The sequence below is a fragment of the Oncorhynchus clarkii genome, chromosome 26 (genome assembly GCF_045791955.1).
Source record: "Oncorhynchus clarkii lewisi isolate Uvic-CL-2024 chromosome 26, UVic_Ocla_1.0, whole genome shotgun sequence".
Classification (NCBI taxonomy): Eukaryota; Metazoa; Chordata; class Actinopteri; order Salmoniformes; family Salmonidae; genus Oncorhynchus; species Oncorhynchus clarkii.
Window position 1 is genome coordinate 8094556 of NC_092172.1, and position 15616 is coordinate 8110171.

General features: G+C 41.5%; 1 protein-coding gene and 1 pseudogene across 2 annotated transcripts; one reads left to right on the forward strand and one right to left on the reverse strand.

Annotated features, from left to right (window-relative positions):
- Nucleotides 1–3274: 3274 nt before the first annotated feature.
- Nucleotides 3275–12622, forward strand: LOC139385296 (low choriolytic enzyme-like; annotated as a pseudogene).
- A 1020-nt stretch (nucleotides 12623–13642) lies between these two features.
- Nucleotides 13643–14966, reverse strand: LOC139384873 (FAS-associated death domain protein-like). 2 transcript variants are annotated; one of them, XM_071129773.1, is made up of 2 exons: nucleotides 14632–14966; nucleotides 13643–14288 (listed from the first exon to the last, which is right to left on the reverse strand). In XM_071129773.1, exons 1-2 carry the CDS (start codon nucleotides 14927–14929, stop codon nucleotides 13999–14001), a joined length of 588 nt encoding a protein of 195 aa, XP_070985874.1. In that variant the 5' UTR covers nucleotides 14930–14966; the 3' UTR covers nucleotides 13643–13998. The 2 variants fall into 2 exon arrangements, with proteins under 2 accessions (XP_070985874.1, XP_070985873.1); XM_071129772.1 differs by having other exon boundaries at nucleotides 14620–14955.
- Nucleotides 14967–15616: the final 650 nt, after the last annotated feature.

The window sequence follows — 15616 nt, forward strand, 5'->3', positions numbered from 1 at the left end:
ACAACTTGTCCTGATTTGTAATAGACACTTGCTAAAAACTTTAATGAGCAAGCCTTCCTTCATGACCTGGCCTCTGTAAATTGGTATAGAATCAGCTTGATCCCCTTTGTCGAAGATGCTTCGACCATCTTGTTTGATATTTTCAGTGATATTGTCAACAAACACGCTGGAAAGCGGTTAAAGACCTGGAGAATAAACCCTTCTTCTCATAGCTGGTCATGTACCTTAATGTTTTTTATAATGGAATATTTAATCATAAAATATATTTGCAGTGAAGCCGCTCAACAACTACATCACATTAGTCATCTAACAGACTCCCATCCAGAGAGACACACAGAAGCAAGCAGGGTCAATGCCCTGCTCAAGGGTACGTCGACAGATCTCCAACAAGGTCAATAACAGAGACCCGAACCAGCAATCCATCAGCCCTTAACGTTGATGACGTGGTTGCTACTGACAAGGAGCACAAGACTGAGCTCTTTAATCACCACTTCATAAAGTCAGGATTCCTATTTGACTCAGTCATGCCTCCTTGACCGTCCAAAATGTCCTAATCCCCCATCCCTTCTAATGTGCCTAGCCCCGATGCTCCTCCCTCTTTTTTCCCTGCCCCGCTACAAAGTTTCTCCCTGCAGGCCGTCACTGAGTCTGAGGTGCAAAAGGAGCTCCCTAAACCTGACCCAAAAAAATCTGGGTCAGATGATTTAGACCCTTTCTTCTTGTTGGTTCCCGTTTTTCTGTGCTCCGTTTCATTTAATTAACAAATAAGGAACACTCAAAATGTGCACTTATAAATCATAACTATTTTAATAAAAAAACAGCTGTAGACAGAAGTCAAAGATCAAATATCACACATACAACTGATGTCTCTCCTGAGTTCTGCCCCATAGTAAAAGTCCCAAGGTATTTTATTAAGCCTGAAGTCCAGCCCTAGTGATGTCACAGCATACGTCATTACCTTCTACTCATCAGACCAAGCCCATGCATATACAGCTATACAAACTTGCAAGAGAGATACAATAGTTCCAGTGTTTTCTAAGGGCTCAGCAGTAAATGTCCACTCCCCCAAGTTGATTTATAGAGGTATGTCTGACTAGTCTCTTATCTCTTTTACTCCTCTGCGGGGTTCTGTGCTTATCTTTGAAGTGCTTTCTCACAGACCCCATGCAATATTTCACACATCTCTCAGACTGTTTCATTATAAGAGGCAGAGACCAGAAAAGACTGTGGAACAATATTAAGCCTTTCTAATGAATATCTATATTGTTAATGTGTAGTCTATGACCCTATAAATGTAGTGGGGGATGGGTCTTATAACCCTTCAGGTGTGATTACTACCTCTGAGGGTTTAGAGCTTTAGGTAGTCACCTCATACAAGTATTGAGAGTATGGCTACATGTCCTTCTCTCAGCACATATCTAAGCTGCAGGCTAAGGTTAAATCTAGACTTGGTTTCCTCTATCGTAATCGTTCCTCTTTCACCACAGCTGCCAAACTAACCCTGATTCAGATGACCATTGTACCCATGTTAGATTACGGAGATGTAATTTATAGATCGGCAGGTAAGGGTGCTCTCGAGCGGCTAGATGTTCTTTACCATTTGGCCATCAGATTTGCCATCAATGCTCCATATAGGACACATCACTGCACTCTATACTCCTCTGTAAACTGGTCATCTCTCTATACATGTCGCAAGACCCATTGGTTGATGCTGATTTATTAAACCCTCTTAGGCCTCACCCCCCCTATCTGAGATATCTACTGCAGCCCTCATCCTCCACATACAACACCCGTTCTGCCAGTCACATTCTGTTAAAGGTCCCCAAAGCACACGCATCCCCGGGTTGGAATGAGCTGCAACAAACACTCGAACTGGACAGTTTTACCTCCATCTCTTCATTCAAAGACTCAACCATGGACACTCTTACTGACAGTTGTGGCTGCTTTGCATCATTTATTGTTGTCTCTACCTTCTTGCCCTTTGTGCTGTTGTCTGTAACCAATAATGTTTGTACCATGTTTTGTGCTGCGACCACGTTGGGCTGCTGCCAGGTTGTGTTGCTAGCATGTTGTTGTCATATTGTGTTGCTACCATGCTGTGTTGTCATGTGTTGCTGCCATGCTATGTTATTTTAGGTCTCTCTTTATGTAGTGTTGTGGTGTATTTAAATTTTTAATCCCAGCCCCATCCACACAGGAGGCCTTTTGGCTTTTGGTAGGCCGTCATTGTAAATAAGAATTTGTTCTTAACTGACTTGCCTAGTTAAATAAAGGTTAAATAAAGTAAAACATTTAAAAAAGTATGGAGTTGTAATTTCCATCATGCAAATATTCTACATAGTTTAGGACAGAAAACGTGGTAATTAACTACAATGACCATAATCCACTGTACTCCCATTTAAACTTGTCCTGTCTTTACGGAGCAAACACAGACTGAGAGAAGAAAGAACAGGTGATTGAGAGTGATAGAAAGCAGTTGCTCCCTGAGCCTGATAATGCTTGATCTAAGTGATTGATAGTTGTATACAGTGTCTAGTCATATACAGTGCCTTCAGAAAGTATAGAGACACATTGACATTTTCCACATTTTGATAGGTTAAAGCTGTATTCTAAAATTGATTAAATTGTTTTTCCCCCTCATCAATCTACAGACAATACTCCATAATGACAAAGCTAAAACAGGTTTTTACAATTTTTGCTTTTTATAAAAACAAAAAATACTGAAAGATCACATTTATATAAATATTCAGACCCTTTACTCAGTACTTTGTTGAAGCACCTTTGGTAGTGATTACAGCCTCGAGTCTTCTTGGGTATGATGCTACAAGCTTGGCACATGTGTATTTGGGGAGTTTCTCCCATTCTTCTCTGCAGATCCTCTCAAGCTCTGTCAGGTTGGATGGGGAGCATTGCTGCATAGCTATTTTCAGGTCTCTCCAGAGATGTTCGATGAGGTTTAAGTCCGGGCTCTGGCTGGGCCACTCAAGGACATTCAAAAACTTGTCCCCGAAGCCACTCCTGCGTTGTCTTGGCTGTGTGCTTAGGGTCGTTGTCCTGTTGAAAAGTAAACCTTCATCCCAGTCTGAGGTCCTGAGCTCCCTGGAGCAAGTTTTCATCAAGGAACTCTCTGTACTTTGTTCTGTTCATCTTTGCCTCGATCCTGACTAGTCCCCCAGTCCCTGCCACTGAAAACATCCCCACAGCATGATTCTGCCACCACCATGCTTCATCCTGCAGCATAAACTCCAAAAAGTTCTGGGACACTGTAAAGTCCATGGAGAATAAGAGCACCTCCTCCCAGCTGCCCACTGCACTGAGGCTAGGAAACACTGTCAACACCGATAAATCCACAATAATTGAGAACTCCAATAAGCACTTTTCTACGGCTAGCCACGCTGTCCACCAGGCCACCCCTACCCTGGTCAACAGCCCTGCACCCCCCACAGCAACTTGCCCAAGCCTCCCTCATTTATCCTTCACCCAAAACCAGATAGCTGATGTTCTGAAAGAGCTGCAAAATCTGGACCCCTACAAATCAGCAGGACTAAACCATCTCTTTCTAAAATTATCAGCCGAAATTGTTGCAACCCCTATTACTAGCCTGTTCAACCTCTCTTTCGTATCATCTGAGATCCCCAAAGATTGGAAAGCTGCCGAGGTCATCCCCATACCAGCATCACTACTCTGGACGGTTCTGACTTAGAATATGTGGACATCTACAAATACCTAGGTGTCTGGTTAGACTGTAAACTCTCCTTCCAGACTCACATTAAGCATCTCCAATCCAAAATTTAATCTAGAATCGGCTTCCTATTTCGTATCAAAGGATCCTTCACTCACGCTGCCAAACATACCCTCGTAAAACTGACTATCCTACCGATCATTGACTTCGGCAATTTCATTTGCAAAACAGCCTCCAACACTCTACTCAGCAAATTGAATGCAGTCTATCACAGTGCCATCTGTTTGGTCACCAATGACCCATATAGTACCCCTCACTGTGACCTGTATGCTCACATTGGCTGGCCCTCGCTTCATATTCATCGCCAAACCCATTGGCTCCAGGTCATCTATAAGTCTCTGCTAGGTAAAGCCCCGCCTTATCTCAGCTCACTGGTCACCATAGCAGCACCCACACATAGCACGCACACCAGCAGGTAAATTTCACTGGTCACCCCCAAAGCCAATTTCTCTTTTGGCCACCTTTCCTTTCAGTTCTCTGCTGCCAATGACTGGAACGAACTGCAAAAATCACTGAAGCTGGAGACTCACATCTCCATCACTAACTTTAAGCAGCAGCTGTCAGAGCAGCTCACAGATCACTGCACCTGTACATAGCCCATCTGTAAATAGCTCATCCAACTACTTCATCCCCATACTGTTATTTCTTTTTTTGCTACTTTGCACTCCAGTATCTCTACTTGCACATTCATCTTCTGCACATCTATCACTCCAGTGTTTAATCACAAAATTGTAATTATTTTACCACGATGGCCTATTTATTGCCTTTACCTCCCTCATCTTACCTCTTATGCACACACTGTATATATACATTTTTCTATTGTGTTTTGACTGTATGTTTTGTTTATTCTAAGTGTAACTCTATCTTGTTATTTGTGTCGCACTGCGTTGCTTTATCTTGGCCAGGTCGCAGTGTTAAACGAGAACTTGTTCTCAACTTGCCTACCTGGTTAAATAAAGGTTGAAATAAAATAAATTTAAAAATCGTAGGGATTGTGTCAGGTTTCCTCCAGGTGGGCAGATCTCACAAATTTGGGGGAATTTCTCCGAAACCAGCAAACCACACCAATATTATGGCTTGAAATCTTCAGCTGAAGCCTTCATTCCTGGAACAAATAAGTGTACCAATGCATCATCAGAGTTTCAAAAGTGAGGCAAGGCACGTCATGCGAGTTGACCATTGGTCTGAAAACCAACCATTTCTGTTCCTGGGGACAGCAACAATTCATCACACACAAAAGTGAGAAAATAACTATTGTTCAACTGTGCAACCATTAAAAAACAAGGTTGCATGATGATACACAAGGGTTCAATATTATACGCATTTGTAAGTGTATTTATAAATGATTAATAGCTGGAGGTAAATAGTGGCTCACTATTTGGCAGGCTTTATTTAGCTTTCACACTATTTTGACCAATTATAACCCATTTATATAACCCATTTATTAATGGTTTATAATGCACTTACAAATGATTAAATAACCGTTAATAAAGGAATAACAAACCCTTGATAAACCCTTTATAAATGGAATCTTATTGTAAAGGGTTACAATTCTTTTCACTACTTATGTCAATTTCTTAAAAACGTCTGATAATTGTGTCGGTTGCCCTTCTATGACCTTGCTGGAAACCTGCACAATCTTATCCAGTCTGTTCTTGATGCACATGTTCAAATGACTAAACCAGGCCACCATAGAGATAGAGTGAGTATATAAACACAACAGTAAGGAAATATAGCTACTTTCAGCCCCCATCCATACTTTATAAGCCCTATTCTGATCTGCACAACATTTGCCTCTTTCATGAAGCTAATGTAATATCTATGTTGAACGAGAGAACCCACTGACACGTAATGAAGTATGTGGGCTGCCAACAAAGATTTCCCAGCATTAGATATTACATAAGAAGATTTCACAGTATGTTATTGTGGTCCCTTGTAGCTCAGTTGGTTTGTGGGTTGGATTCCCACAGGGGACCATTGCGAACGAAAACGTATTCACTCACTTCTGTAACTTGCTTTGGATAAGAGCGTCTGCTAAATGATTTTTAAAAATTCTGTTCAATGAGAAAATTACAAAAAAAATCCATCAATACATTTTAACACTTGTAACACTCCTGTCAAACCTCAACGTATAACTACTATTTCTGAATATGAAAAATGCAATGAAAAAAGGAAAAAAAATCTAACTTTAAATAAGAGGCTTTATTAATTGAATTACTTATACGCATCCTGAAAAGGTAGAACGACACACAGAGAAGGGCAAACCTGTTTGCAAATCGTCAAGGTCAAACATATTTAGCCATGATATGATACATGATATGGTACAAAATGTTAACATGCACACCTCACACATGTCATGTTTCACACACGTTTCAAGGATAAACTGCAGAATTTCCACATGACGTGCAGCAACCTCGACTCAATATGACATTTCCTTACCTGTCAGCATGTTTTTGTGCCCATATTCACTTATTTGGGGGTCTGTTATCTATCTACGTGTATATTCCTGAGGAAAGAGTACAAAAACGACGCTAACTACTTCCATTTCACCCATTCCTTTCTCGGAGCTCTAAGGTAAGCACTGTGCTCGGTGTTCATACTGTATGAGTGTGAGCTTCAATGACCAACACTATGGCTGGTTTGAATTATTTTCCCTATATGGTTGTATTTATCCTACAGTCCTTTTGCTGCCATGTTTGTGTTCAAGTTCACTGTGGGTCTCCTGACCCTGATGCTGCCTGGATTGAGGAACTGACTGAGGTGAGTGACACAGGATACGAAGCTACCATGCCATAAGATCACTGCTTTGCTAAACTCAATCGACCAGTCAACGCATATTCAAAGTAACACTAGGACCTACTTGGACCCCAGTAACATTGGGACCTTAAAAATACTTCACACAATAAATACAGTGAGCTCCAAAGGTATTAGATTCTTGGCTATATACTCCAGCATTTTGAATTTGAAATTATACAATGACTACGAGGTTAGCGTGCAGATTGTCAGCTTTAATTTTAGGGTATTTTCATCCATATCGGGGGAACCGTTTAGAATTTACAGCACTTTTTGTCCAAATGTCTATTATGTGTATTAAAGAAGTATTTGGTCCCATATTCCTAGCACACTGTGAAGCGTGTGATTTGTTGCATGCATTTTCTGTTTGTTTTGGTTGTGTTTCAGATTATTTTGTGCCCAATAGAAATGAATGGTAAATAATGTATTGTGTCATTTTGGAGTCACTTTTATTGTAAATAAGAATATAATATGTTTCTAAACACTTCTACATTAATGTCGATGCTACCATGGTTAAGAAAGTTACAGACCCACAAATATCATAACCCCCCCCAAAAAATGCTAGCCTCCCGTTATTGTAAAGGTGAGAAGTTAGCATGTCTTGGGGGTATACTAATTGTGACATGGATGAAAATACCCTCAAATGAAAGCTGACAGTCTGCACTTTAACCTCATAGTCATTGTATCATTTCAAATCCAAAATGCTGGAGTAAAACAACAAAACAACTAAAAATGTGTCACTGTCCCAATACTTTTGGAGCTCAATGTATATTCATCTATTGTGTTCTTCATGAGTTCATATATTCTTTGTCATTGTCTGTATTTTTTCACGTTGTCATCCAAAGTTCGAAGGTGAGAAAAAACTGTTTCGGCACTATCTCACATTACCAAGTATATAAATAGTAAAAACAAAAAAAGGTCCACTTCTTCCAGCGCCAGAACGAGAGGGACTAACTCAGCATTGAGTCTCGCAGCGGGTGAGCCTAAATTTCAATAACACGTTTAAACAATTCGAATATCACATCAATACATACGTCGTTGAATTTCCCGTTGAGGATCATAATCCATGCAATGTTTGTTTTTGCAAACCTGCACTGTCAGGTGATCCCCCACCACTTTTATCTCTTATGAACTCATTACCCGGAGGTTTCCTAAAACCATTACAATAAACTAGATGATTAGGGTAGGCCCTATTTCTGGCATTGGATTAGTGCACCTTGACCCTCTGCTCTGCTCTTCTCCCCAGATGCTACTCCTATGTTGGCCGTTTAGGGTAACGCCCAGACTGTGTCTCTGGCCCGTCAGGGCTGCCAGTACCACAGCACCGTCCAGCACGAGCTCCTCCATGCCCTGGGCTTTAAGCACGAGCAGACCCACAGCGACCGTACAACCATGTCTACTGGGAGAACATAATTGATGGTTGATACCATGCATTTATCCTGTTTGCCTTTAATTGACGTCCACTTTACACGATAAGAAACTGCCTGCTAATTCTAACAAAAGACAATGGATTTGTTAAATTGTATATTTTGGGGGCTGCCTAATAATAATAATATGTCAGCCAATCTGCTTTTTGTTTTATGAGCGGTTGAGTCATCTATAGATATAGAGTTGTTCATTTCCGTTATCTATTGTTGTTCATAAATATGTAATATTGTAGCTGATTGATCTTGCTCATAAAGTGGGGTGAAACACAGCCTATCAGCTCTATGAACAATGAAGTACCACTTCCACAAGATCGCCCCCCTGAACCAAGGTACTCCCTATGACTTCAACACTGTCATGCAGTACGAGAGGTCAGCTATGTGATGTCTTTCTGATACTGACAAATATTTCTGGAATGAACTCCTATTACACGTAACGTTCCATCCCTTCCTCAGTGTCCTTTCAACCGCCCCACCATGGAGCCCATCCCCGACAACAACGTGTCTTTCGGCGAGGCCACCCAGATGAGCAAGAACGACATCGACAGGCTGAACAGGCTGTATGGCTGCTGTGATTACCGGCACACTGAACAATTTACTGTACATGGGTTTGGATGATTAAAATCTAGGCCAAGGCTGCGTGACCGGAACAAAACTCCTCGTTCCACCCCCTCGGATGCCTCTTCCCCCGAGCTAACATAGCTCTAATATATCTAAAGCTTAATAACAATGTAAGAATTGTGACATTGAGGGTGGGAGGATATATCACACTGAACATAGCTTTATGTGTATGACTAAATAATCACTCTTTTTTTTTCTCCTCTCCCCCCCAATAGAAACCTGTGGTCTCACTTCCGATGGACTCAAGATCACTCCGCTGGTAGAACTATTAGAATGACATTTTCTTCAAAACATCAAGGCTGTGCGACCTCTAATAATCACGATAAAAATCTGATCAACTGAAATCAAAAGCTAATCTATTTATCATTCCATTTCAGTACAGTTCTCCAAAATATGTGTCCATACAACACACTTTACTCCACATAAGTATAATAATGCTTTGAACAAGTATTACAGCAACTATGGAACATCTTCACAGTAACCCAAAACAGAAACATTTGTGGGCTGTGTTGAATTGTAGTCTTCCCAGTGAGAACCCGGAGGGTTTTGTAAAGAGCTCAATAGTTGCTTGCCTTAGAGGCAGCCTTGGCTTCATCAGCAAGGGTGTCATGCCACTTATGTTTGTACTTCTGGCACAAGGAGTTCAGCCTTCTGTATTTATGTACTCTGGCAGACCAGGGGGTTTTGTCAAGACTTTTACACAGATCAGACACGGACAGAGTATGATTAGCTCGGCTTCAAGGGTGTTTATTAAATAATGAATCACAAGAAAAGGAAAGGTCTCCCCCATGAGACCCTCTGCGGGATACCGTCTTCTGGGCTCCGGGTCTTGCTGTATCCTGTCGGGCACACAACCGTCTCCAACTACACAGAAGTCACCTTACTTCCCCCAGTCCTCTCCTGTGTGCTGCCCTTCTGGCGGCTTTATGGGGCTTGTATGGGTGGTGAGCAATCAGCCCTTGATTACTCACCAACTCCCCAATCAGCCCCAATTAGTCCTGGGCAGAGAGCCCGTCGAGACCTGGCACGTCCAGCAGATGGGGCCATCGCCTCGTGATGTTTACACCGTCTGTCACCAGGCCTCAACAATTCTCCAAATGGTGGCTGACCTGCTGTAACGCCACAGTACACTCTTCTGACCTCACGTATACTCCTGAGATGTCCTCCTTTGTTATTTTGTGCCCAGCTGCTTTAGTGATGTCGTTCTTGAAGATCTTCTCTGGATTGGCTGGTATATTGTGGGCGAGAACAGAGAAGCGGTTCTGCAGCTTAAGGTGGAAGGTGGGTTTTACAACAGGGAACTGTAGTTTAGCAACATTAAACCTGGATTCACTGGAGGAGGATGCGTTGCGTTTTAGGTGAAGATGGAGGGTCATGATTAGAAACCTGTGTTATAGATTACTGGTCAAAAGTTTTAGAACACCTACTCATAAGGGTTTTTCTTTATTTTAACATTGTAGAATAATAGTGAAGACATCAAAACTATGAAATAACACATATGGAATCATGTAGTAACCAAAAAAGTGTTAAACAAATCAAAATATATTTTATATTTGAGATTCTTCAAATAGCCAACCTTTGCCTTGATGACATCTTTGCACACTCTTGGCATTATCTCAACCAGTTGGAGACTTTTTGGAGACTTTTATCTCCCTCACCAACTTCAAACATCTGCTATCTGAGCAGCTAACCGATCGCTGCAGCTGTACATAGTCTATTGGTAAATAGCCCACCCATTTTCACCTACCTCATCCCCATACTGTTTTTATTTATTTATTTTTCTGCTCTTTTGCACACCAATATCTCTACCTGTACATAACCATCTGATCATTTATCACTCCAGTGTTAATCTGCATAATTGTAATTATTTGCCTACCTTCTCATGCCTTTTGCACACAATGTATATATAGACTCCCCTTTTTTCTACTGTGTTATTGACTTGTTAATTGTTTACTCCATGTGTAACTCTGTGTTGTCTGTTCACACTGCTATGCCTTATCTTGGCCAGGTCGCAGTTGCAAATGAGAACTTGTTCTCAACTAGCCTACCTGGTTAAATAAAGGTGAAATAAAAATAAATTAAAAAAAACAGCTTCACCTGGAATGCTTTTCCAACAGTCTTGAACCAGTGCCCACATATGCTGAGCATTTGTTGGTTGCTTTTCCTTCACTCTCTGGTCCGACTCATCACAAACCATCTCAATTTGGTTGAGGTTTGGGGACTGTGGAGGCCAGGTCATCTGATGCAGCACTCCGTCACTCTCCTTCTTGGTAAAACAGCCCTTACACAGCCTGGAGGTGTGTTGGGTCATTGTCCTGTTGAAAAACATTTGATAGTCCCTCTAAACCCAAACCAGATGGGATATCGATGCAGAATGCTGTGGTAGCCATGCTGGTTAAGTGTGCATTGAATTCTAAATAACTCACAGATAGTGTCACTAGCAAAGCACCCCCACACCACAATACCTTCTCCTCCATGATTTACAGTGGGAACCACACATGCAGAGATCATCCGTTCACCCACACCGCCAAAAATCTCAAATTTGGACTCCAGACCAAAAGACAGATTTCCACCAGTCTAATGTCCATTGCTCATGTTTCTTGGCCCAAGCAAGTATCTTCTTCTTCTTGGTGTCTTTTAGTACTGGTTGCTTTGCAGCAATTCAACCAATGATGTTTCCACCTCCATGCTTCACAGTTGGGATGGTGTTCTTGGGGTTGTACTCATCCTTCTTCTTCCTCCAAACACGGCGAGTGGAGTTTAGAACAAAAAGCTCTATTTTTGTCTCATCAGACCACATGACCTTCTCCCATTCCTCCTCTGGATCATCCAGATGGTGATTGGCAAACTTCAGACGGGCCTGAACATGCGCTGGCTTGAGCAGGGGGACCTTGCGTGCGCTGCAGGACTTTAATCCATGACGGCGTAGTGTGTTACTAATGGTTTTCTTTGAGACTGTGGTCCCAGCTCTCTTCAGGTCATTGACCAGGTCCTGCCGTGTAGTTCTGGGCTGATCCCTCACCTTCCTCATGATCATTGATGCCCCAGGAGGTGAGATCTTGCATGGAGCCCCAAACCGAGGGTGATTGACCGTCATCTTGAACTTCTTCCATTTTCTAATAATTGCGCCAACAGTTGTTGCCTTCTCACCAAGCTGCTTGCCCATTGTCTTGTAGCCCATCCCAGCCTTGTGCAGGTCCACAATTTTATCCCTGATGTCCTTACACAGCTCTAGTCTTGGCCATTGTGGAGAGGTTGGAGTCTGTTTGATTGAGTGTGTGGACAGGTGTCTTTTATACAGGTAACGAGTTCAAACAGGTGCAGTTAATACAGGTAATGAGTGGAGTGGAGGGCTTCTTAAAGAAAAACGTACAGGTCTGTGAGAGCGGGAATTCTTACTGGTTGGTAGGTGATCAAATACTTATGTCATGCAATAAAATGCAAATTAATTACTTAAAAATCATACAATGTGATTTTCTGGATTTTTTAGATTCCGTCTCACACAGTTGAAGTGTACCTATGATAAAAATTACAGACCTCTCTACATGCTTTGTAAGTAGGAAAACCTGCAAAATCGGCAGTGTATCAAATACTTGTTCTCCCCACTGTATGCCTTCTCCAAGAACAACCACCCCACCACGGTGCTCTTCCCCGACAGCAACGTGTCTTTTGGCGAGGCCACCCAGATGAGCAAGAACGACATCGACAGGCTGAACAGGCTGTATGGCTGCTGTGAGTACTGCCACACTGAACAATTTACTGTACATGGGTTTGGATGATTCAAATCTAGGCCAAGGCTGCGTGACCGGAACAAAACTCCTCGTTCTGCCCCCCTAGACACCTCTTCCCCAGTTCTAATATATCTAGAGCTTAATAACAATGTAAGAATTGTGACATTGAGGGTGGGAGAATATATCACACTGGACATAGCTTTATGTGTATGGTTAAATAATCCCTATTTTTTCACCTTACCTCCCCCAATAGAAACCTGTGGTCTCACTTCCGATAATCTCAAGATCATTCCGCTGAAGGAGTGGAGTGAGCTCTAGTGGTAAGAACTATTAATGTAATTTGTCTCTAATAATCACAATAAAAATTCTGATCAATTGAAATCAAAAGCTTAATCTGTATCTATAATTCCATTTCAATACAGTTCTCCAAATATGTGTCCATACAACATGCTTTACTCATCATAAGTATTCTAATATGCTGACCAGACCGGACGCGAGCGTTGCAAAATAGATTTTGAAATCCATGTTATTCAATTATTGCACCCACACTGCTCGCGGGCGGCAACGAGCGTCTGTGATGCCAAGGGCTAAAATAGAACTCATTCCTATTTCTGACGCAGATTGCGCTGCAAGTCCTGCCTCTCCCATCTCCTCATTGGTTTATAGAAGTAGGTACCCACGTGCCATCTACTCATTGGTTATACCCATGTCGGTGATTGAAAGGCGAACTGTTTTGCCGGTCGTCGTGGTAATACTATGAACGTTTAGATGCCAATCACCATAAAAGTTCAAAGATGAAAAAGCCTGGAAGGAGGAGAGATGACTAGAAACGATTCGGTTGGCCGTTTTATGTGTGGATGAATTGTCGGAGTAGAGGACCTTGTGCATTTCAGGTAAAATAACAACTCAATGTTTATATCCCAGGACAAATTAGCTAGCAACAGCAAGTTAGCTAAATAAGACAAATTAGCTAGCAAGTGCAAGCTACCTAGCTAAATTGCCATACATGTTTAATGCTTTTCGACCTGTCCCCAAATTAATGTCATTGGTTCAGAGTTTGTTTTGATATTTTAACCTGCGTATCGTGATCGCGTTTGGTGTAGGGGGACTAAACATAAATTTATGCACGATAGCGCACGCATGCAGCCGGTTTGGGTTCCGTGTAAATGCTAGGGACAAGTATTACAGCAACTATGGAACATGTTCACAGTAACCCCAAACATAAACATTTGTGGGTTTTGTTGAATTTGGAATGGCATGACTACAAACATAAACAAATCCATTTGAGTTTACTTCAACATTAAATAATTAGAAAAGTATTTTTACCAGCTTGAGGGAGTTTACTAATCTTTTACCAGTTTACTAATCTCAACAGTGGATACATCAATATCACATTTAAATGCACATTATCTATACAATTTTATAATATCCATAGTCCAATCAAGTTTCTCCCAAATTCCCTTACAATATGTAGTAGGAATGTATGTACCCAGAGTGCACTGGGCTACTTTCCATAAAATTATACTGGTCCATGAGTATACTGGTATACCAATATTGCCAACAAATTGTGGTGAATTTACTGAATCGTATAAAAGCACCAAACTCATTGTGAAAGCAATCAATAAATAATCCATTGTGTAAACAACATAAGAGGCCTAAGAAAAGATGAAGATTGTTTGTCACACTTTCACTGTCCACCATTGGCATTAAGTTTTTCAAGTTCTGTCTGTATCAGATCAGCAGTGCAGTTCTGATCACAGGAGCGAAGGGCCTTTATCAAAGTGTCTGTTTTGGCCTCAGCTTTCTGCTTTTTCCGCCACTCCTTCAAAAGCTCCACCACTTGCTCTTCCAGGTTGTTTGGGTGCTTCTGCGCGATATGGTCCAGTTTGGCCTCTGGCAGACCAAGTTTACGACCATATGTTCGCCACTTCTTTCCAATGTTGTTAGTGATCATTTCTGTTGCGATGTCAAGTTTTGCTGGGAAAAGAGAAGATGCCATGGAATGTAAATAAGTCCACTACAAAAGTCATATTTCCAACACAATATACAGTACATTATCTAAGGCATACAGTTGCATTTTATATTTGCCCTCAGAGGAAATACAATACACTGGCAAACATTTACTGTATGGGAGAGCATGTCAGAAAGATAGTGACAATGTAACTTAGCCTAATATCTTTCATAGCAGTTGTGACAGGGTTCCCCAGATAACATGTAGCCATGATCTCTGATACATTCTTACATACATTCATGGCCCACGCTATGGTATTTCAACATTTTCCCATTAATATTCGGGAGTGGGGCAAACCACGTAATTTACCTTGCTCCTCATCGTTGGGAAGATAATTCGGTGTTCCAGCATATTGGCTTTCACAGTTGGTAAGTTTGTCCGCAAGATCTAGGCGACCAATGTCTGTCAAAAGAAAAACTAGAAATACTGTGTTGTCAGGTCCAAGTTTATTTCTTTCCATTAGGACCATGAAAAGTTGTAAGCCTCTGGTCATCTTCTCGAGACGATTTTTTCCTATTTCTGTAATACACAGGAAATTCATTTTCTCCAATTGATCACCAACAAGTTCACCTGAAATGTTCAGCAAAACGCTGTTAAACGTACTCATCTTGACTGTAGTGAACCAAGTAAATATCTCACGCGAAAGGTCTTCTTCTTCTTTGGGATTGGGTTGGCGGGTCATCCAACTTTCAAGGTGCATACACTGCCACCTACTGTACTGTAGTGGGAGGCCAGGCACGCCGAGCTACATTCAATTATCTTAATTAGTCCTGTTCCTCTAAGAAAGTTAAATAGATCAATAGACACCACTTCCCTCCTCCTCTTGTCTCCCCCCACTACACCACCCAAACCCCAACCCTGTCCTGCCTCTCTAACCCTTTCACACAATCTATTCCTATCTAAGTCATACAATTCACAACATAATCAACATTGAACACCCATTACACATACAGTGCCTTGTGAAAGTATTCGGCCCCCTTGAACTTTGCGACCTTTTGCCACATTTCAGGCTTCAAACATAAAGATATAAAACTGTATTTTTTTGTGAAGAATCAACAACAAGTGGGACACAATCATGAAGTGGACGACATTTATTGGATATTTCAAACTTTTTTAACAAATCAAAAACTGAAAAATTGGGCGTGCAAAATTATTCAGCCCCTTTACTTTCAGTGCAGCAAACTCTCTCCATAAGTTCAGTGAGGATCTCTGAATGATCCAATTTTGACCTAAATGACAAATGATGATAAATACAATCAACCTGTGTGTAATCAAGTCTCCGTATAAATGCACC

Coding starts and splice junctions, on each gene's coding strand:
- LOC139384873 (XM_071129772.1), bottom strand. CDS start 14,929: ATGAGTACGTTTAACAGCGTTTTGCTGAACATTTCAGGTGAACTTGTT. Junction 14,289..14,619: donor GGAGCAAGGTAAATTACGTG/GTTTGCCCCACT, acceptor CTCTTTTCCCAG/CAAAACTTGACATCGCAACA.